A 25077-nucleotide genomic window follows, 5' to 3' on the forward strand; every position below is an offset into this window, starting at 1 on the left:
CATAAGATGTATATTCTTTCAGGAATTCAGCAAATAATCCAATAAAGAAGCCATATTGTTTACTATGCGGAGTGTACATAGCAAACATGCTACAGGCAGCTTGCGTATTGCGGAAAAAACATGTCGACGCTTCGACGTCAGTTCAGGAACAGATCAAATATCCTCTTTCGTCATATGTACGATCTAACGGTAACTATAACGGATGAAAACAATCGCTATCACACTTCTAAGTGTTTACTGATGTAGTGTGGTACACACAGATCGGGAACGTCGTCAGAAATGGAAGTATAAACCATCCTATATCAAATTGGAATTATAGGACGTGCACGATGACAGCACAAACAAACAACCTACAGGCACATCTGACATGGCCCCTGAGGCGGCATTGGTCGCCTGCCGGGAGAAGTATGTATGATCATGCTGCGACACACCTAGGGTATTTTAAGTTTAGCGTATCTAGGTTGTTATTCTTACGTCTGACACACATTGGTACTGACCTGGGCTTTGTTGATTTACTGTCACAGTGTCACAATGACTTGATGATTTCACTTGGGGCTGTACTCCCACGTGTACATACTGGCTATAATGAATTGTTTAACAGTTGTAGCCTGGAGGCCGACCAGCGAATATTGTTAAACGGATGTCTGCTATTGGTTTGCATGCCGCTAATTCTAGAGGAATGTCAGCACTGGAGTGACTGGAATATGAAAGTCAGAAATACCTACATCTTGAACAATAGTTGTACTACGCTCTACAGGCTTCTATACAGAAATATTCCGTTATCTACATCTTGAAGAATAGTTGTATTACGCTCTACAGGCTTCTATACAGAAATAGTCCGTTATCTACATCTTGAACAATAGTTGTATTACGCTCCACTGGCTTCTATACAGAAATATTCCGTTATCTACATCTTGAACAATAGTTGTATTACACTCGACAGGCTTCTACACAGAAATATTCCGTTATCTACATCTTGAACAATAGTTGTATTACGCTCCACGGGCTTCTATACCGAAATAGTCCGTTATCTACATCTTCAACAATATATGTATTACGCTCTACTGGCTTCAACAGAAATATCACGTTATGTTTCGATTTTGCACGTAGAGTTTTTTTTACATATCTCAGACATTTAATTCTAACAGGACGCCATGTTTGTTTGTGGACACAGAAAGTAGATTTAGATCTGTATCTGTGTCCGTACAGGACTGCAAGGTAAACCGTGTTTATATAAATATCTGTCTCGTGAAACCTACCCATGATGAGGTATCCTATAAGCTATCCATTATGAGATAACCTATCCATTATTAGCCAATCTGGCCTATTGTTCACGTGGGTGTATAAACACGTTGTCACAATAACCTCAGGATATTTATCCACCTTTCTTAATCTCTCTCAGGTATGACGTTGTACATACCCTACAACACTCATATTTGTGTTAAGACGTAGCAGCAGCAGTAGCAGTAGCAGTAGCAGTAGCAGCATCGTTCAATAGCAGTAGCAGTAGCAGTAGCAGTAGCGGTAGCGGCATTGATCAGTAGCAGCAGCAGCAGCAGCAGCAGCAGTAGCAGTAGCAGCAGCAGCAGCAGTAGCAGTAGCAGTAGCGGCATTGATCAGTAGCAGCAGCAGCAGCAGCATCCAGGTACCTCCCATTACAGAAATGCTGAAGATAATCTGCGGATGTTCTTGATTGGTTACCGAGTGACTTGGTTCTGCCTACTTGGCAATCGTGACATGCCGGATATACACAAATCATCTTCAAAATCACTTGTTCTTGTGTTTTCAGAATGGGGCGACATAATCACGACTTCGAAAAAGGAGAAGAATACAGAAAGTAAGTAGACACTGTTAAATGCTTTCGTTTCCTATCTGCGCTGACAAGACGTAAAGGAACATGTTTGACTGACAGTGAAGGGGTAACGATGACGATGTAGAGTAGCCAAGTGTGACGTCAACATACTGAAAACATCATTCAGTCTACAGAGCGTGGAGATCTATGTCTCGTGTGCCTGTTCTCTGGAAATCAGTGAAGACACCATGAAGACACACTGTTGAATGACAAGTGTTAAGCTGCCCTTGGAAATGGTTGACCATGCCGGCTTCCTCAATACATCCAATAAGCCTATGTTAAAGTATGGGATTTACGACTGACGTAGCGCTACGACTGGCGTAAGTCTATGTTAAAGTATGGGAGTTACGACTGACGTAGCGCTACGACTGGCGTAAGTCTATGTTAAAGTATGGGAGTTACGACTGACGTAGCGCTACGACTGGCGTAAGTCTATGTTAAAGTATGGGAATTACGACTGACGTAGCGCTACGACTGGCGTAAGTCTATGTTAAAGTATGGGATTTACGACTGACGGAGCGGTACGATCGTCTTGAGGAACAAGGCCCTGGAATCGTCATCGTGAATTTCAATCTTCATGTGAACGGAACAACGCCAGGATGCAAAATGGCAGTAAATCTGTCACCAGTACACTAGGTAGAGCTAGCTGATAGTGTAACATAAAAGAATCCGAGGTAAGCGTATTTCACTTTAATAGCGATAATTACATTTGACTGCGCCGGATGCTCAGTTAGACCTGTTGGCCAATCCTGTTAACGTTGGACACAACCGTCCATAACAGCTGCGTCTACTTTACACAGCCAAGTAATAGACGTATGTTAAACCACTAGGGACAGTTATGTCCATTGTTCTTGGAAGTGTTTTATCTGCATAACTGATTAACTGACCTAGGGCAATTATTTCTGTTTTAAATCGAGAAAAATGTTCAAATTTTGATAATCCTCATCATGCCTGATACATTACACGAATATTATAAAAGTGTGCCCTCGTGGTTTAAGCCGTTTAATCACCCACACTACGGAACGTATTAAGTAAACTGTGCTAGGGGGATAATTAAATAACCACCTTGCAAGGGTGGTTAGCCTGTACGTAATAGATATTACAGACTGACAAGATCTGCATTATCCTGACAGAGATGATTATCTATTTCCTGAACCTCTATCAACATTGTGACAACCGTTTCATGTTTGGACATTCACTAGTCAGTTCTTAGGTTTTGGAGACAGGCGTGCTGAAATACTAGAGTTTGGTGTGTGTGTATTAATATGATCGCATCACACTAGTGCTAGGTTACACTCGTATAGGTGTCGTAAGAACAAACCTTAAACCTACTACTTCTGTAAACCCAAATATTTACCTTGTGCTGTATGTATTCACTTGGCGGACTTGACGGGGAAGACAAGGACATTATTGTGTGTATATCCACTAGTGGCAGCATGTATTGGGGTGGGGTGGGGATGGGGGTGGGAGCGTCTCCAGTGTCACTCCGTCACACTATGGTCGTGGCACGAGCTCAGGGCCGGCTGCAAGTGTTCTTGATCAAATCACGAACTGTTTATTTTAGGGGGTAGATAAAATACACGAACAAACATACCTTCATATGATAAGCTAAAACACTCACGGATGTAGCGGGTACGAGCTGGGATGGCGGTGTGTGTGTGTGTGTGTGTGTGTGTGGAGGGGGTGGGGGGAGGATGAGTACATATGCCCAGATCAAACATATCCTTTTTGCAGCGGACATGTTTGACACACATAAATCCGGGACCTGGTAATGTAGAATAAGTGCATGCATAATGTATTGATGGACTTGTCCCGATGTCCCTACCTAGACGAGAAAGTAGTACGGATTGTCCAGTACAATCTGGTCTAACATATTTGGACTACAATGCCTCCTTGTCATCAAGTGTTGCGTAGAGTGAGTAAGCACATATTTTACCCAGGCCTAGAATCGAACACGAGCTTTAGCTATAACAGATGAACGCATTAGCCAAACGGTACCCCACTCCCTCAGTGCTTTTTTGAAACAACTGTGGCTGGAAATGAAATGGATGATTATTGAGTGGCACTATTGTCACAGACTTTGCACTGTTGTGGTTTTGCTTATTCATTCATTCATTCATTCATTCATTCATTCATTCATTCATTCATTCATTCATCCATCCATCCATTCATTCATTCATTCATTCATTCATTTATTTATTTATTTATTTATTTTGGATTCATGTTTAATATCAAATATGTGAGGTTGTTATTGTTTTGTGTTTTGTTGGAAGGATTAGATTTTGTGTGTTCAGGGAGTACAAGCAACGTGAGCTCTAAAGCAGAATCAATGGTTTTAAAGGAAGGGAGAATCTAAATATCCTTTCATGTTATTAATATTGTTGTTTTGTTGGCATTGGTCGTAGGAGCAAATGGTGTTGATTGCAAGGGTTTGTCGTTGGGTGGTAGGGGGACTGTTGTCCGAGGCCTGTTGCAACAATGTAGTGACTGCTGTTGGTTGCAAGGGTTTTCGCAAGGCTACTGTCAAAGATGTTTGCCCAAGAGATTGCTTTTCATGGAACATGGTACTTATTTCCTTCCAGGCCCGCATCAAGGTCTATAATCTACGCAATCCTCGCCGGTGCGTTACTGGTAGCGCTTGGCCTCGCCCTAGGTCTGGGTTTGGGCCTGAGATCTCTGAGGGACGATGAGGAGGATTTACTGGTGACAACAACAATCGCGACACCATCAGTGGAGGAGGTGCAGTCTGCAACAGGCTCATACAGATATGCTTCAGTTGCATCAGATTCTAAAATATGTTCAGAGATAGGAACGTGAGTACCAGTCATCGAAAATGTACTTGATGTAGGTAAGGGGGGCGTCCTGGGCACAAGACAGAAACTGACGGTTTGTGTAAGACTACAGGATGTACAAGTGTCCAAATGCGTTAAGATGACGACTCTGCAGATTCTCTGTAAGCTCCATTTACGTTCGGACCCGTGAAGGTCCCGGGGTGGAATAGGTCTTCACCAGTCCATGCTTGCCATACAAGGCTACTATATATGCTTGTCGTAAGAGGCGACTAACGAGATCGGGTGGTCAGCCTCGCTAACTTGGTTGACACATGTCCCAAATGATCGATGCTCATGTTGTTGATCACTGGATTGTCTGGTCCAGACTTGAATCGATTATTTACAGACCGCCGCCATATAGTTGTAATATTGCTGAGTGCGGCGTAAAACTAAACTCACTTACTCACTCATTTACGTGAGACCTGTCGTCACTTCATTTTCACCAAAGTTTCAATTTTCAGTTAACAAAGTTTCAGGACAAAGGGGATGCGCACCTCTGCATCCCCCTCTGGATCCGCCTATGCGTATATGTCGTCACTGCATAAACTATTTGAAGACGTCAGTAAGAGTGGCGTCCTTCCTTTACAGTCCCTCCAGACCTGATGGGTGACAATGACGATCTTCATGTCACTGTTTCATGTCTTTTGTTTCCAGGACGATCATGGCGCGCCAGGGTGGGTCGGCTGTAGACGCCGCCATCGCCTCCATGTTGTGTACAGGACTGGTACATCGCCACAGTGCCGGGATAGGTGGAGGGTTCTTCATGACGATCTACAACAGGTGGGTGTCAAAAAGGGTGGATGTTCTCCCTGAAAATTGTTTGTGTGTGCGAGCGCGCGTGCGTGTGCGTGTGCGTGTACGTGTGTGTGTGTGTGAGTCTAATTTGTCTTAATGTTAGTCTCCCACTATGCAGCTTAGTGCTTTACAAATGAATTTCGTAGAAATCGACTGAGCTGAAATTTTGTTCCAGAAGTTCGGAAACAGTCCATGTCCTTGATGCCCGCGAGAGGGCGCCACTACTGGCCAACCAGACCATGTTCATCAATAGGACAGACGGCTTGACTTCCACCCTGGGTGAGTTGACAACACACTTGACCTATTGCGACGATGTTTTGTATATCCCACTGTCCGTACATTGCGATAGCGAGGTTTCATAGACAAGCCTTCGTTGTCATCAGTAATTACAGCATGTGTTTCCTGTACAGGTGGACTGGCGATCGCTGTCCCGGGGGAGATCAAGGGATACTGGGAAGCGCACCAGCGCTATGGGCGTCTTCCATGGAGGGATCTCTTCCAGCCAGCCATCAAACTGTGTCGGGAAGGGGTACCCGTCTACAAGCCGCTGTCTGCGGCCATCAACCGCTACGTCGACCTTCTCAAGAACTTCTCACACACGTAAGTGAAGCACAAACCGGTAAGGTACATTTTGCACCTTTATCCCAAACGTAAGTGAACTACAAACAGACACGGGACATTTAGACCTTTATCCCGAAAGTACGTGAGGCACAAACCGATACAGGACATTTTCCATCTTTAGCCCAAACGTAAGTGAAGAACAAACCGATACGGGACATCTAGACCTTTATCCCGAAAGTACGTGAGGCACAAACCGATACAGGACATTTTCCATCTTTAGCCCAAACGTAAGGGAAGAACAAACCGATACGGGACATCTAGACCTTTATCCCGAAAGTACGTGAGGCACAAACCGATACAGGACATTTTCCATTTTTAGCCCAAACATAAGTGAAGAACAAACCGATACGGGACATTTTACACCTTTATCCCAAACGTAAGTGAACCACAAACAGACACGGGACATTTAGACCTTTATCCCTAAAGTACGTGAGGCACAAACCCATACGGGACATTTTACACCTTTATCCCAAACGTAAGTGAAGAACAAACCGATACGGGACATATTACACCTTTATCCAACACGTACGTGAGTCACAAACCGATACGGGACATTTTACGACTTTATTCCACGCGTACGTGAACCACAAACCGGCACACGACATCCTCCCCAACGTTCATGTGTTCAATTACCACGGGACGTAAAACAAGCAATGACTTACACGACTAGAGCATTATTATGCAATTATACTCAGAGGCAAGGGTAATTGTGACATTGATTTTTTCAGTGTTAATTTTGTGAATGAAAGTGTGTGATAAAATTGTCAAAGAAACTCAGCCAAACAGTTGGTGCAAATGCACGAAATTTACCTGGGTGAGTCACGTGTCCATCGCCGAGCTGTCGGTAGATCACGTGTCTACAGTCGATAGCTGAACGTAACCTCAGGCCAGGTGTTCTGGAATGGGAAAGTGGGGGCGTTCTAATCTGGTGTGGGATAACACTTCCAGCAAGGACGCCAGTTCTTGTTAATGAGGGGAATGAATACATTGTCCTCTGATTTATTTACGGTTTTAACATTCCTGGAATGGAAAGGAGCGACGTTGGCAGCGTCCTCCCCCAACAGCGCTGCAGAAACCCCACCATATGCGCTGATTACCAAACCTTGAAACACCTTTCCATAAAATACATAACAGTCCCCGCACATAACGTTTCACACTGACTCTGTCTGGGTTTTTTGTGTGTGTCAACATAACTTTTGACTTTGTGTACATTATAACTACAGTCACCGCCCACTGTGAATCAAATTACACATATTTACTGAATGTCATCGATTTTCATTGACTTCTCTCAGCCTCATTTGAATCTTAACTGTTGTTTAACACCGCACTCGGCAATATTCCAGCTATATAGCGAGGCTAATTTGAAAGTAGACCATTGTTTCGTTGAAAAGGAAAATATGTTTTTGTGTTTCAGGATGTATTTCGACGCCACCACCGGGGAGCCCGTCAAGGTGGGTGAGAAGGTGAAGCTTCCTATGTTGGCAGACACCCTAAACACCATCGCCGAGCAAGGAGAGTCTGCCTTCTACAACGGCACCCTCACCGACATCATCGTCGACGAAGTGCAGCGATATGGTTAGACCGGTAGCAATGTCAATACAAATAGAAACTGAAAAAACTGAATGGAAACAGGACACAAACTGATAATTCATATTCCAATACTCCGTTGCCACGTTGATGTGAGTGTTGCACCAGAGTTGACGTTGCAATACTACAAATCGTTAACAATGGACAATCCCGCATTATCATTACAGCTGACAAAGTATAATTCTACTCCTACTTGTGGCATGCAATCGTCAAACTCGTAAACTAATTAAACAGCACCACACCAACAGATGTACAGCCATTGATCCGCCACATTAATCATATCTGTAGAATGATTTACTGACACGTTTGATGGCTGAAACTTCCATACATTATGATGCACCTCACGGCGGAGATCAGCGGAATATTTTGTAGAAGCGCTCACATATATCAATACTGGTCATATTCTCTACGCTGTGCAACCCCACTTGCGCTACAGTTTGCCTGTGGTAGAACACACAGATATCTCTGTATGATACGTAATACAGTTCGTTGTAAGACGCATATTTGCATAATTTCCGACCACCAAAGCAGTCTCATCTGATGCCAAGTTTAATGATAATATAAGATTGTTGCAGCATAAATGCCACATTTTGGTTGTAATCAGCTTTTCATTACAGTTGTACGCAGAACGTGAAATGAGTGTTGTAAATAGTACTACAACTATACACTTGATAACACTTAGACCCAGACTGAATGACCTCGAGTGAACCTCGAAAACACAGCACAGCAGTGGGATTAATTTGATCTGAACTTTCTGAACCACAGGCGGAATAATCTCCCGGGAAGATCTGAACCAGTACAACGTCACCTGGAGAACGCCGCTGTCAGTGACCTTGAGAGACAACCTGACCTTGTACTCGGTCCCGCCACCCGGAAGTGGTGCTGTGTATGAATACATCATGAACATCCTGGACGGTAAGTCGTCAGCATCAAAGTGTAAACAACAACAACTTGCTGACATTTGAGTCGGGACCGATAGACCGATGACTGAAGATATGGGCAGCGCTGTATGCCATCCGAAGACGATGTCAGGTAATCGTATTTTCTGACGATTCAATATAAAATCCGTATGTCTACGGAATCTGATATCTGGATATTTTGGATTAATGTAGACGTACATTGACGACACACAACGTCAAGACACTCACTCACCATGATCTCTGCTGTTGCTAGGTTACGGCTTAACGCCCGACAGCCTGTCGACTAATGAGAAAAGTGTATTGACATATCACCGAATCGTGGAAGCCATGAAGTTTGCGTACGCAAAGAGGACGGATCTCGGAGACGAGGACTTTGTTGATGTGGCTGAGGTGAGAGGTCATGCGTATTGGGGGTGAGATGTCATGTGTTTGAGGCAGAGGTGAGAGGTCACGTGTGAGTGACACAAGTGAGAGGCCATGGGTGACAGATAACCAGAAAGTCAGCCCCACGCAAAGCGAAATATCACAAACATTTCAGCAGGAAACAGCATTATCAATACACCTATCCATTATTTACTGCAGAATCAGTAAATACCTAGTCTATATTTTATACGAAATACGCCAGAATTGCGACAAAGGACACGAGGTTTGTTTCGCATAAACCAGCATCAAAGCATGTATTATCACTGCCTGGGTCTTGACAATAGGATGACATAAGATATGTATAATAAGTGACTCGTGTCTGTCTGGCATCACCTCGCCTGTTTTTAACATTACATTTCAATTCCTCTTCAGTTGATAAAGAACATGACATCCCGCGACTATGCAGATGCTATTCGGGCTCAAATAAACGACTCCCGAACGCAGGACACCGACTACTACGGCCCTACTTACTATGACAGCACCAAGACGGGGACGACGCATACTTCGATCATAGACCCTCAGGGCAACGCAGTTGCTATAACATCTACCATCAATACCTAGTCAGTATATAGTGTCTATATCGCGTCACCTAGTCAGCATATAGTGTCTATATCATGTCACCTAGTCAGTAAATAGTGTCTATATCACGTCACCTAGTCAGTATATAGTATCTATATCGCGTCACCTAGTCAGTATATAGTGTCTATATCACGTCACCTAGTCAGTGTATAGTGTCTATATCACGTCACCTAGTCAGTATATAGTGTCTATATCACGTCACCTAGTCAGTATATATTGTCTATATCACGTCACCTAGTCAGAATATAGTGTCTATATCACGTCACTTAGTCAACATACTTGTCTGCATGACGTCACCTAGTCAGTATATAGTGTCTATATCACGTCACCTAGTCAGTATATAGTGTCTATATCACGTCACCTAGTCAGTATATATTGTCTATATCACGTCACCTAGTCAGAATATAGTGTCTATATCACGTCACCTAGTCAGTATATAGTGTCTATATCACGTCACTTAGTCAACATACTTGTCTGCATGACGTCACCTTGTCAGTATATATTGTCTACATCACGTCACCTAGTCAGAATATAGTGTCTATATCACGTCACCTAGTCAGTATTTAGTGTCTATATCACGTCACTTAGTCAACATACTTGTCTGCATGACGTCACCTAGTCAGTATATAGTGTCTATATCACGTCACCTAGTCAGTATATAGTGTCTATATCACGTCACCTAGTCAGTATATATTGTCTACATCACGTCACCTAGTCAGAATATAGTGTCTATATCACGTCACTTAGTCAACATATTTGTCTGCATGACGTCACCTAGTCAGTATATAGTGTCTATATCACGTCACTTAGTCAACATACTTGTCTGCATGACGTCACCTAGTCAGTATATAGTGTCTATATCACGTCACTTAGTCAACATACTTGTCTGCATGACGTCACCTAGTCAGTATATAGTGTCTATATCACGTCACTTAGTCAACATACTTGTCTGCATGACGTCACCTAGTCAGTATATAGTGTCTATATCACGTCACATAGTCAAATTACTTGACTGCATGACGTCAACTAGTCAGTATAGTGTATATATGACGTCACTTAATCAGTATAGTGTCTATATGTGGTACATGTTTATGTGGTATAGATTAACGAGACCTTACTTCAGGATGTCGTGTGCTATTCGTTTGTCAGTTTCGGCTCCAAGGTGCGTGGCAACATCACAGGCATTGCCTACAACAACGAGATGGACGACTTCTCAACACCAGGGGAGGTCAACTACTTCGGCGTTCCGGCATCTCCCGCAAATTTTATTGTCCCTAGAAAACGCCCATTGTCGTCGATGTGTCCCAGCATCGTCGTCGACGGCAACACCGGAGACGTTGTGCTGGCAGTTGGAGCGGCAGGAGGCACAAAGATCACAACCTCCACCATGCTGGTAAGATGCTGAAGTAACGTCGGAAATAGAAAAATTAAACTGTTCTTATCCATTAGACTTAGCTTCATTATAAACGATAGCTTTCGTCAAATATAGTAACATTCATGCTGAAATTATTAAGGATGTAGGTATCATGGTGTCTCACCATCACTATAAAAAGAAACAGGTCGGAGGGGTCGTCTCAAAAGAAATACGAGAACGGGTGTCAGAGACAATGGTTGGGGTCGGGCTGGTGGGGGTAGAGGTATTAGCTAAAACATGATAATCCTTGAGGGGAATTAAACTGGGGAAATTCACGGCGTATCATATAGTATTCCCAGAAATTATTGAGAATCATGTTGCGTCATGTAACTCATTACGTTTATTAACTTCTGGCGTTTTACTTACATAAACATGTTAAAACATCATCCTTTTACAGTCTCAGTCTTGTTTTAGTACTTTGTTAGACCTCCTCGCTCAGTAATGCATGCCTGAATACGCCTAGGCACACTACCCATCAAAGTTTGCAGGTAATCGTGTGACAGGGTATCCCAATATTGGACCACCTCGGCCTTCATATCTTCAATATTTCTCAGTCCCTTTTGGTTTATTCTGTCCTTCATGACTCCCCACACATTCTCAATTGGGTTTAGGTCTGGGCTGTAACTGGGCCAGTCTAAAACTTGAACATTTTCGCCCGACAACCACTGTTTTGTGTAGCGCGCAGTGTGTTTTGGGTCATTATCATGCTGGAAAATCCAATCATCTTCATACAATGTTTGTGCTGTCGGAAGAAGGTGACCATTTAGAATGTCAACGTATCTTTCTTTTGTCAAGTTTCCCGTGAAAACACACAATGGCGTCACTCCGCGAGCCGATATGCCACCCCACATGTGAAACTTCGGGCTATGTTTTGGTCGCTGGTAGATAGGTTTGACAGTATCTTTGGTCCAAATTTTCACACAATTAGGGAAAAGCCAAACAGAACTTTCATCTGAAAAGAAAACATTATCCCAGTCTTGATTTTCATGAGCCCGACACCAGTTTAAACGTTTTTCCCTTTGTGCATCTTTCATCAACGGCGAGGGAATTCCACGTTTTTTCACCCAATTAAGTCTCTGTAATTCCTGCCTAACTGTTTCATTGCATACCTGAGGACTTCCTCTGCTAATCATTTCATTTCTGATGTTCTCAACACTTTTCAATTTGCCCCTACTCACAATCTGCCCAAGTCTTCGGCGATCCACAACACTGAATTTCCTAGGCCGACCTGCCCCTGCTTTGTGCTCTATCCCGGTTCCTGTTTGAATATTCTTCAAAGTTCTGTATACTGTAGACAGAGGAATACCATGTCTACAAGCTAACACTTTAGCATCAGCCTCACCTCTTTCAAAATCATCTAGAATGAGCTTTCTTTTCTCTCTTGCTGTAAGTTCTGCCATGTCAACACAGGAAACCGTCTGCTCAGACAAGGGAGATAACTCTTGACGTAATGAGCTGCCTTCTAAGCCTTCAAGAGTTGTTTCCCTTATTTAGCATGCTTAGAGCATAGTGAAAGCCCCTTTTCCAATCTTAGCATCATTAGAAAAAAAACAAAGATTTTCTCAATAATTTCTGGGAACACTGTAATAATGTACAAATGATATCCAGTTATCTCGAGCTCCGGGTGGTCATTCCACCTGTATATTTTGAGACATTTAAGACGATGTTTTCTATTGGTATCAGGTATCATACTCTTTTACACATCTTAACAGTCATAAATCTCATGAAAGAAAGACATGTAAGAGGTTAATCAATGGAGGAGGCATATTCAACACACATAAAAAAAACAACAGAAACTACCTTTGACAAGACCCCTACGCCAGTCGGTCGCGCAGTCTGATCTGTTGTTTTCAGCAGCTATTCGTATTTTTGTAAGTTCTACCCGAGTTTACGAGTAAACATACTTTTCTGCATATCCTCTTATGCATCCCACTGAATGGCCAGTTAGGTCGAAGTGAGTTATTTCGTCATATCCTGTTTGCATTTGTAACAGTCGAAAAACAGTTTTGTTTTGTCTTTATTTTTTTCTATTTCCGACAGTACCTTAATAACTAACTGAATAGGACCAGTGCTTTAATGTGTCACAACCGTAATTCGCCATACGTATTTTGTCTTTGCATGGAACAATTGGTCCCTTCGTTATCGCGCAGTTTTTTTGTGTTGCCATAGATGTGAATAGCCTATTGTTGGACAGTGTGATCGATCTTGTCTCGAACTGTTTAATTGTTCATAACATTCACCCGTAATTATAAGAACAACATTTTCACGGCTGGGGAGCATCAGTATATATACATATATTTTATTCACAGCCCTATATATGAGTGATGTAAGGTATTTTCATTTTGACACCAATGTCATTAGTATCATCAGCAATGTCGGTATCATATCATTCTCATTGTCCCCCCGACGCTACCTTTTCTGTAATGCCGGACTGTTATTAATGTTTCACACCTGCCCCTGGTTTCTCCCCCAGGTGAGCCTGTACACCCTTCGACTGGGCCTGCCTGTTGGGGACGCCATCGACAGCAGACGCCTGCACCATCAGCTGCTGCCCAAGACGCTCAGTGTAGAGAAAGGTTTCCCTCAGGTACGCTCATAGGGGGAACCGGAACAGGATGTGTAGCCTATATCGTTATTGGCAACATTTTATAGCGTCTGTTACAAGATCCGGTATGAAGCAGGCAAACATGTGAGCGATTATATGAGCATAAGCTATCGAGACAGTGAGGTAAATATGGTTAGATATGTTTGTACATGAGGTTTGTTTTCCCGGACTTCCAACAACAGGAATGGATGAGGATACAGATTGTATTTCCGGCTCCACTGCGTGGCTTAGTGCGAGTAGAACCACCCGACCTACCGTAGATGGGCGATACATACGGGCGGTAGGCTAGTGGTTAAAGCGTTCGCGCTGGTTCTTTTCCCCTCATAGGTGTAATGTGTGAAGCCCGTTTCTGGGGTTCCCTCGACGAAATATTGCTGGAATATTGCTAAAAGGGGTGTAGAACCTATCTGACTTCTAAATACAAGAACCGTTAAGATCCGAGTTTGAACTAGTCTTCAATAACCCACGCTTGTCGAAGACGCAACTACGGGGACCGGATGCTCAGCCTCAATGACTTGGTTAACGTCATCGTGTCTCAGTTGTGTAGATCAAAGCTCATGATGTTGATCTCCCGATTATTTAGTTCGCTGCCATAATGCTGGACTTTTGCTCAACAAGCCAACCAATCTAAATACACAAGGTGACCAAGGTGCTTCACTGGTTGCCGTCCATGTATTTAATTGATCTCTTCAGCCAGCCAATCTAACTACACAAGGTGACCAAGGTGCTTCACTGGTTGCCGTCCATGTATTTAATTGATCTCTTCAGCCAACCAATCTAACTACACAAGGTGACCAAGGTGCTTCACTGGTTGCCGTCCATGTATTTAATTGATCTCTTCAGCCAACCAATCTAACTACACAAGGTGACCAAGGTGCTTCACTGGTTGCCGTCCATGTATTTAATTGATCTCTTCAGCCAACCAATCTAACTACACAAGGTGACCAAGGTGCTTCACTGGTTGCCGTCCATGTATTTAATTGATCTCTTCAGCCAACCAATCTAACTACACAAGGTGACCAAGGTGCTCCACTGGTTGCCGTCCATGTATTTAATTGATCTCTTCAGCCAACCAATCTAACTACACAAGGTGACCAAGGTGCTTCACTGGTTGCCGTCCATGTATTTAATTGATCTCTTCAGCCTACCCTGGTCTAGAATCGAACTCGTCCGATATGTCCTCATAAGAACACTTCAGGTGATCTATACACTGAAACTCAAGGCATCTGATTTAGGTTTAAAGCCGTACAAATATATAATAATTCCGTCATCTAATATCTTTAATAATATTTATTTTATTTTTGGTCATTTGCAGGAAATTATGGATGGATTAAAGGCCAAAGGCCACAATTTTACCCTCGACAATCCAGGCTCAGTTGTGAATGCGATTCACGTGACCGGAAACATGTTGCACGCTGCCAGTGACATCCGGAAGTTCGGGGCACCAGATGGATATTAATGACGTCATCATTAGGTTTCTCATCTTATTCCATCCAATGCAATACCAAAGAATCATTCCACACAGTAGAATACGTGAGTTAGTCAAACATCATTCCCGGCATGCAACACTGTTGTGTTCACCGTCAGTATAAACGAGGAGAGACACAGGTCGATACGGTTTGTATACACATAGATCGATATGTGTACGTATGTATTACGCACAGATCGGTCTGTGTACGTACATATCACATGTCCATTCGTGCATGCATAGATCGGTACGTGTACGCGGAGATCAGTAGGTGCATACATAGATCTGTACGTTCATGCATAGATCGGTACGTGTACGTACAGATCCGTAAGTACATGCGTAAACTGGTACGTATACGCATAGATCCGTACGTGCATGCACAGATCGGTACGTGTACGTATAGCTCGGTACGTGTAAATACTGATTCGTACGTACATAAATCAGTACGTATACGCATAGATCCATACGTGCATGCACAGATCGGTACGTGTACGTATAGCTCGGTACGTGTAAATACTGATTCGTACGTACATAAATCGGTACGTATACGCATAGATCCATACGTGCATATGTAGATCGATACGTACAGAACAGTATGTATACGCGCAAATCGGTACGTATAGATCCGTTCGTGTATGCAATGGTCGATATGTGTAGGCATTCTTCGCTACTTCAAAAGCATTGCTTAGCATATCCACTATAAAGTTTACATGTATTGACATGCATGTGTTTACAAGTGTTATCATTGGAAGGTTCATGACGCAGTTTACACATGTTGCCACTTGATCATGAGCGGTATAGTCTGGCAGAAAATGTTTCAGGGCGATGTTTTGTAACTTTTCTTAAAAACAATAAGTGCTATCCGTTTCCAATTTGGTATGAGGCTTTATAATACTTCTACCATTGAGGATTTTAATTGTCATAATTTATCACTCGATAATAAGAAAGTTGTCTATAAGAGCTGTCATTTCAAGTCACAACACCTCACATGTCAAGGGTGTTGAGCTACTTACTGGAACAGCGACCCGGTCATGCAAATAGGCAGGTCACCTGTCACATTCTTATGCTCCTTACGCTCGGCAGGTCATGTCATGTAAGTTAAAGCACGTGTATTTTGCATTAGTTAACTGTGTCAACACCGGTGTAGGTCTTAAGGGGTCGGCTCAAAATCAAATATGTCACATAATTTATATGATGTTTTCAAATTGCTATTGCGATGTCTTTTCATGCACATGTACATAAAGGCGAATTTTGATTGTTTAGTTTCCATGAAAATATTTTGAGCTTGGAAGTAGTTAGGGGACAAGTTTATTTTCTAGACATTATTCACAGTCCATTATTTCTGTGAAACTATGCATGTACACATTACTGAAGTGGGTCTTTGATTTGTATTTTGGGGGATGATCATTTACTTCTTCCTGGAATATTTCAAGATTTTCCAATCACAAAGCACCTCTTGTATGGACAGGTCACTATCTGATTCATCTCCAAGATGTATTAAGATTGGTGGGATGGTCTCTTCTCTAATACCACCTAGTTTCCAGTACTCATTTTCAACTGCCAATACATGTTTGACACAGGTTTCCCACCGACTGATATCAATCTCCCCTATTGCCGTGTGAACAATTTTTTTCAACGTCAGATAACTTGAATGTCGTGTTGTAGCGTGATACCTTCCCCTTGATATCCCCGTATCAGTTCAATTGGATTCAACTCGCAATGGTATGGCGGTAGTCGTAGAACCTCGTGACCAGCGTTCTTCAATATATTGTCTATGACATAGGAAGGTGGTGGTTTGTGTTGTAACACAAGCTCATACAACACGGGTTTTGTTGCTTTGTTAGGTCTTACGATGTTGTTTCTGTCAAGCCTTTCAATGATCTCTGCTTTACGACAATTGGATGTTGAACTCCGATTGTCGGACTCACGGCAACTGTGGTATGGAGCATTGTCCATGACTACCAAGGACTTTTCTGGAAGGGCTGTGATCAGTTGTTCTTCAACATACTGTGTAAAGACAGCCCCGTTCATGTCCGTATGGTAGTCTCTCCCGTCGGTGGATTTAGATATAAATACCAAATCACACCCAGGCAGAAATCCTTTGTGTGAGCCGGTATGCAGAATTATAAGTCTCTGTCCTCTACCAGCTGGTAGCCTCCGTTTCGGCTCCTGTCTTTCAGGATGCAGCCATTGGTAAGATGCACTATGGGAGACATTTACCTACATCTTGTCTAGATACACCGGTTCGTAACCATCAGCGCGTTTGTTTTCTAATTGGTCTCCAGTAGTTTATTCTTGATTTCACGATGTCATGCTGTTCATGCATGGCAAGTTCTATCCCTGAACACTTTTATATTTGTAACCACATTTCAGCAACAATTTGCAAATAGTGTAACGAGAGACATCAAGCTGGTGGTCTTGAGCAAGGATTTGTTTCAATCGCCGTACCGACACATGCTCATTTTGACGTGTTAGTTTTCTAATTGTGTCCCTGACAAGCCTTTGATCAAAACTATCCAGTTTTAATTTCCTACCAACTTTTGAGATTGTCCCTGGAATGTCCGTAGACGAGGCATGGATAATTCCACTCAACACGCCCTTTGAGAGATCCATGGCATGTTGGGTCCGTTTGAAATACTTTTCAGGAGCTGCACATGGGCAGCCCCTTTCACTTTCTCGTTTGAAATAGTTATAGATTTTTCATATAACGTCTTTTGCGTCAGCCGACAAATTGGATGTGGACATTTCTCTATGTGTAGATGTGTGTACTTGCTTGAAGTCACGTGACATGATCTGCCGAGCATAATGTAAGGATTTGACATGTGATCTGCCTATTTGCATGACCGGGTCGCTGTTCCAGTAAGTAGCTCAACACCCTTGACATGTGAGGTGTTGTGACTTGAAATAATGACAGCCCATATAAACAACTTTCTTATTATCGAGTGATAAATTATGACAATTAAAATCCTCAATGGTAGAAGTATTATAAAGCCTCATACCAAATTGAAAACGGATAGCACTTATAGTTTTAAAGTAAAGTTACCAAACACTGTCCTGAAACATTTTCTGCCAGACTATAATTATACATTTGTTTTAGCCCTGTTTCATTTTTATGATATTATTCTGCTTTCAACGTTTAAAGCTGAAGATACAAAATGTGTATTTTACGTTCGCATCGTGTTCAATGTATGAGTAAACTATACGCCAGTCAGATAAATAATTCTACAGTTGATTACGAGGGTGAAACGATTTTTGTTTCTTCATGATGTAACATGGGCCAGATACCGGGCTACATATATAGGGTCTACTGGTCTAGTTCAACTAAATTACTTTCACTACTTACACAACACGAGTCAAATGCAATGTAAGGTGACATAAGGGCCCAGTGCATTATCCAGTATAAGGCCATAAATACGACCTGCTTGAGCAACTTACAATGTTTGACTCGGACAGAGAAAAATATCACCGATCACAAGTATTTAACACTTTATATACGCAAGTTTAAATTCTGAGTTAATTCTAATGTTTGCGTACAAGCAAAATAAAAGTAATTGCAATGTCGATTTGAATCAGTTCATAATCACTCGTTGCTTTTCGTCGCCCTACACGGTTTTCAACGAGTGGTCATGGGTGTTCTAAACGGACTCTCCAGAGAACTGTTTGTTCGACCTAATTTACGTCGAACCTCCTGTTTTGTGTGGTTTGAAACTAGGAACCTGAAATTATAACCAGAGTCAAAAATCACAACTGTAACCAGAATCAACCACCACATCATACCAGGGTAAAGCGGCGTATATAAGAACTTACTTTCCGGCTCCGTTGTTTGAGAAGCGGAATGAAATGTTTTCTCCCTCCCTGTCGCTTGTCAAGTAAACAACTATCCTTCGGGTCGGACAGAGCACAAACCCTTCATACAAAGAACTGCCAATCATCTTTTGGTCACTGTAGACAAGAAACAAATACGCTATTTCTAATATTAATTTGCATTTTGATTTTAACAACCAACCCAACGTATAGTTTTACATTCCTTAAGTACTAAGAGGGAGCCACTGCCTGTTACAGACACGTGTTATAACTGAAGGGTGAGGACTATTTTTTATGCATATACAACTTCTTTATTCTGTATAGGCGAGGTTTCGACATAGATGTCAAGCAAGTGACGACGACATCAGAATCTATGTTGACACGTTGCCTATACAAGATAAAAGAAGCTGTACATCCATGAAATAGTTCTGAGTCTTCATTTAGCCATCTTCTAGAATGCCAATCAAAGAAGTCACGTGTTGTTACTCACTGTGGCGCCAATATTCCATGTGGTTAACATTACCGATGTCACGATTCAGTTTTGTAATATTTTCATTTGTTTTCTTTTGTATATTTTGTTACGGATATTAAATAATATTTCAATGAAGTGTCACACTTTGTTGTGTGTTCATGTTCTTGGGGGGGGGGGGGGGCGTGTGATCAGTGATTGTATGGGCGCTTCCATCTGAGTATGTGACACACAGGTCCTGAAATACTTAATATCCAAGCACGTCTGTTGGAAGGCAGAGTTCACGATTGTGTTTCAAAGTAACGGGACATTGGGTCCTGTAAGTTTCAGATGTCTGTCTGACCCACTGAAAATTCACAGGACCCACAGAATAAAGTTAAACAAACAGTTCAGATTTAACATTTCCTATAATTGGCATTGAAATTATTAACATCATATGATAACAAACATAACGTTACTAAACAGCAAACAAGCGTCAGGTGCCACAAATAAAAACTTCACTCAAAGACTTTGTGAAATATTCAGTCAGACAATGGGGCTGGCGTGTTGGTGATTTCTGTCTGACCACTGCCAGATTTGTCAGAGGGTCAGACGCTATTCGTGAAGGTCTGTTATACTTGGCAAGTCCACATCATTTGAATCTTCTTAGATAAAGCCTCTGAGCTCTTATCCTATATCTAAAACTAAATATCTACACACAGTTGTATTTACAGGGTGGTACACATCGTTTGTACAGAGACATGCCGCTTGCTTACATTCAGAGCATTCAACGTTCTTCCACAATTGAAAAACCACGATTTGGTTTGTTTGTCAATTAACGCCGCACTCAGCAATATTCCAGCTATATGGCGGCAGTCTGTAACCAGACAATCCAGTGATCAACATCGATCAACCCAGCTGGGATACGATGACGTGTCAGCCAAGTCAGCGAGCCTGACCACCCTTTCCCGTTAGTCGCCTATAACAACAAGCATGGGTGCAATATTCTGACCCAAACCTTCACGGGTGATTCATCAGGGTCTGGAGTAGACTCTACAAAGTTTACATATAAATATGGACATGGCGGACGTTTGGTGTTTCGTGTAATCAATGAACTTTAAAGACAGCTGTAATATAGCATTTAACATTCGCGTAGTTTAGGATCTACACTATCATCCAGCTTCCAACGACAGAAACGTATCGTTTTATAGTTGAAAAGTCTAACTATAGCAGATACTGGACTTTGTACAACCTTTGTAGAACTCTGCCACAATCAAGTGAATTTAAGCAACGTTGGGCGCGGACAGTGCTCGGATGGGTGACCGTGTTTGGCAACCTCCTAACTCCTGAGAGTTTCTAGGATTTCAGTTCTGCCCAACAACGAAGGTCTCACGTGGTCTCACCTTAGGCAAGTGAGTTTGGATGAGTTCAAAATTGTCTCTGTTCATCCAGCAGAAAATGGGTATCCGACGATTTACTTTCTTCACCTCACAGGCAGCTTTGGTTATCCGAGGTAATAATAATTAGACTGGAGCGTTTTGAGCATGTCCGTCAGTGGTGTGAAATTCAGCGCATTACAAATGCGCATGCCCTTATTATAATCACATCTGGGACAGACAATCCAGTGACTGGAAGCATGAACATCGATCTTCTCTATTAGCATGACATGCACTGATCAAGTTAGCGAGTCTGACCATCCGATCACGTTTGTTACATAATGAAAGGGTTGCTCATCGCATCTTCACGGTAGGCAAGCATGGCTTGCTGAAGACCCATCTATCCCATAACGTCACGGGTGATCAAGCCGTGGTTTTATGCCGCATTCCACAGTTATTGTTGTCAGCGTTCCTTTCCTTTGAGCACTCCCAAGTCAAAGGCACCACGTCATCATTAGAACTAAACCTGAAATCGGTTGTTCTTTTCGAGTGCATCCATAGTTTGCAGACCTCTTTCACAACAGACAAAACAACAAAGCGCTATCTGCCAAAGAGCCCGACAGAGTTAAAAATACAACCCTATAACAATAACCCTCTCAATGAGGCCAAATCTATCGACGGGATACATATACATGCCAGCTGACCTATCGGGTCATGCATATGTAGAGTAGCCCAGGTTAAGAGGAGCAAGCAGTAGTTATGACAATAATAATATACGAGACACTATTTATGAAAGTGAGCGTAGTTTTTCTCGGCTTTTAGCAATATTCGACCATTCAAAATTAAACCCACCGGATGTTTAGGATATTTCAAAATATACATATGCGGTAGTATATATATGATGGTAGTTTTTAAACATTAAATGTGTTTAGATTGAACGTGGGTATTTGCAAGAGATTTAACGTAGTGACGTAGAGAAAAGCCGTGTCGCGCTGGCGACGTCATAGCTCATATCGATGACGTCATCAACAATGTGTGACCTATGACCTCCTCTCTATCACCATTGACAGGATCGGGGAGTCGGTTGGATTTCCCAGAGCTCAGAAACCACCTGGTACGTAGAATATTAAAGAAAACACAAAGAAACTTTATTTCAGGGTGCTCACTCACATAGTCAATGATATTATTTGGTTATTTAACTTAAAGGTTGTTTTCATACCATCAATAAGTGCCAACATAGCGTATATTTTCACCTGACATCTCGACGCGTGAATTAAATGTCAAATTTACCAGAAGGCTGAAATTTCTTGTTTTTTTGTTTAATGTTTCTAAATAATGTTTATGCACTGGGTGCTGTGTTATGCCAAACAAGTTAAATATATTTACTTGTCAAAGATTACATATGCATGTATTACATGTTAAGTAAAATATAATATTATATCAATATTTATATATCTGTCTATTTTCCAAATTGTTAAAATCATGAATGGTTATACCATATTGATATCCTGGGGTGACTAAAATTCTACTGTTCACAATCACTGTTGCAACATAGGTGCTTAATACATTTAGAATTTCTGGATTCATTTTGAAAAAAGGAGATGTGCAAGTTTATCTTGTAAATATCCGGAGCATGACCATCGTGTGGTTCACATCACCCCTGTTACTTCTTATGGTTTACAGGTAGGGTAGCCTTGGGGTATAAAAGTGCAGGCGTTCGCTCGTCTCGTCGAAGACTCGGCGTGATATTGCTGGAATATTGCTAAAAGCAGTTCAAAAGTAAACTCGCTCGCTCTTTGTCTTACAATCAGTGGACGATGGAACATGATTCATATTGATAATTCTTGCTTTTCTAGAACAATAGTTCCAACCAAAATTGTCTGTGCAAAGACAAATCAAACATGTCCGTCATTACACATTATTACATGTGGATAGGCTGAAAACTAAACAGAAAATGGCGACAGAGGCTGAGTGAAATATAACAAAAAATAGTTCATAATAGTCAAATTGGATGCATAAATTTGGTCTTGTGCTGATACATAGGTACATGTTTTAGGGCTGTAAATCATATTAAGAAATTTATATTTGTTTGAGATAAACAGAGATTCGCTTTGTCAATAAATAATTCTTAATTTTGTTTTTAAATACTAAAGAGATTAATATTTTTCTAAACAAATTCAGCAATACACGAGTGACGCTGTAGCGACTGCACGAATACTCCTTTTGCAACCAACAGAAATAAAGTTGTATCAGCTCTTTGAATGGCCTTGAGAAGTGACTCGTTCACATGAGGAAGTGATTCACACATTTCGGAAAGGAGTAAGGGTATTCTCGGAAACACTGTTCCTCATAACAAAGAAGTTGACATCCATAAAGCGCTGTTCCTTAGAGATAGAGTCGTCGTTTCGTTTGTTGGGTATCCTATTGGTTAAAGCGTTCGCAAGACACGTCGAAGACCCGATTACGATTTGTGTGCAGCCCAGCCCATTTCCGGCCCATGCCCCCCGTCGTAATATTCATGGAATCATGAAACTAATGTCATTCACCCACTGTTACGAAGTCTAACATCGCATGGGTTCTGTAACTTAGTAATTACACTCGTCTTTTACTTTACCTATTCCAGTTGTACACTTTCCAGCATGCAGGCCCCCGTAACACAAGGTATTGCAGATCGGAAGTTGACTGGGCCTAGCGCTCGCAGAGGTATATGGGTAAAGAAGCCGGAAGCGAAGTACCCTGGCCTGACCGTCTTGAGGGAACGTCAAGCCAAGACTGTCAGGAGAACGTATACCACCGTCGTCAATGTTCCCATCTTGAGGTATACAACAGCCACGCCGGCGGAAATACAAGAAAAACGCGAGCGGATCCACGAGGAGAAGAAGGTCTCGGCTGCCAAGATGGAGAGGAGGATTTCTAGCTTCTGCGACGCCTACCGTCTGCCTATCCCTGAAACCAACGCTCATTCTACCATCAAGAAGGACGCCCCGTGGTTGACGTCGCGAGCTGACGGCACCGAACACACCCATGTCATCCACGTTGCAATTCCCCTAGGAGATAACTGCACCAACCAGAACGATAACAAAACTGTCCCTTTAGACCTCAAGCAGTGCCACCTCTTCTACAGCGACACGGGTATCGCGTCATGGCGTGTGGCTATGAGCAAGGATGGCGAGATCGCCCGACTCAGCCCCGTGAAAAGGAACACGTCGTTCCGCGAGTACTCGTGGCGGCTATCGTACCTTGTGTGTCAGGGGAAACGGCAGATGAGGCTGATGGCGAGAGATGAGCAGGAGAGATGTGGTCCTCTACCTCTGTTCAGTCAACACTCACTGGTAAGAGAGCTGGAGTTTGAAATGCCTGATTGTAACGAGTCCTACAAACAGGAGGGGATCCCAATCTCACGAGCTGTCAGGATGATGTTCCAGACAGCCGACATGGAGGCTTTTGAGAAAGAAATGCATCAGAAGAAAAAGAAGTTCTACAAGAAACCAAAACCTGATCTGTGCCTCGTGGATGTGGTACTCAAGGAGAGGGGCCTGGTTCCCAAAGACAGACTGGAAGAAAAGGCACATTCCGTCGAGCCCGATGGCGGTTTGTCTGTTCCAGAGGTACACGATAAAGAGGTATATTTGTATATTGTCTGTTGTGGCTCCATCCTCGCCATGTAAAGCCCATTGTGGTTAAACCATTTGCCTGGACCCTGGTTGTATTCCCCTCATTTGCATACTGTGTATATATCATAATATATAACACCATACTCACTCACTCATCATATATCTGGTTGAAGATCGTTATATGTCTATTTGTATTGTGTTGGTTTCACCCACAAAGTGGGAAGTTGAACATATCAGAGATTGAGGGATTTTTTAACGTTAAATGGGTAAGTGATGTTATGGGGAGTTACGTGTCTGAGTGAGTGAGTCAGTCAGTCAGGCACAACATCTCACAGCGCCATCTCCCTCTTGACACAGGCAGACGATACTTCCTCACGTGAGCTGAGCGACGACAACGCCAACAACGACAAGGCCATGAGTCCAGAACCAATCCAGAGCCACCAACTTCTGGAGGATCCTAAAACTGAAGTCGAGATCCAAATGCAGACCCCCGATCCTGTGAACCTACCGACCCCCACCCCACCGGTGACACCCACTCCCACTGCGGGGGTTAAAGAAAAGAAAGTCACCTCTCAGCCTGGGTGTTGTGCATTCCTGTGATGTAGCGATACGTCTGCACGTTCAGCTTTCTCAGCTGAAATACATTGTCCAGTTTTCGTGTTTTTGGAAGTTTACGATTGTTTAGTTTTAAGTTTAGGGTTGTATAGATTGTTGTATATTTTATTTCTTGTATAGTTCGT

At 42.5% G+C, this 25077-nt stretch overlaps 3 protein-coding genes across 3 annotated transcripts in view; 2 read left to right on the forward strand and 1 right to left on the reverse strand.

Moving 5' to 3' along the window:
• LOC137293001 (vacuolar protein sorting-associated protein 33A-like) overlaps positions 1–25077 on the reverse strand; it is a 182185-nt gene that overhangs the window by 56937 nt on the left and 100171 nt on the right. The window lies entirely within an intron of this gene.
• LOC137292902 (glutathione hydrolase 1 proenzyme-like) lies at positions 1791–19512 on the forward strand. Its single transcript, XM_067823868.1, has 12 exons — positions 1791–1837; positions 4435–4665; positions 5338–5463; positions 5654–5757; positions 5889–6078; positions 7514–7674; positions 8452–8601; positions 8860–8996; positions 9402–9589; positions 10758–11001; positions 13496–13609; positions 14943–19512. Exons 1-12 carry the CDS (start codon positions 1791–1793, stop codon positions 15084–15086), a joined length of 1836 nt encoding a protein of 611 aa, XP_067679969.1. The 3' UTR covers positions 15087–19512.
• Positions 23363–24937, forward strand: LOC137273386 (uncharacterized). The gene is made up of 3 exons (XM_067806019.1): positions 23363–24198; positions 24256–24346; positions 24695–24937. The coding sequence occupies exons 1-3, from the start codon at positions 23363–23365 to the stop codon at positions 24935–24937; spliced, it is 1170 nt and encodes a 389-aa protein (XP_067662120.1).

Source organism: Haliotis asinina, chromosome 1, assembly GCF_037392515.1.
Source record: "Haliotis asinina isolate JCU_RB_2024 chromosome 1, JCU_Hal_asi_v2, whole genome shotgun sequence".
Taxonomy (NCBI): Eukaryota; Metazoa; Mollusca; class Gastropoda; order Lepetellida; family Haliotidae; genus Haliotis; species Haliotis asinina.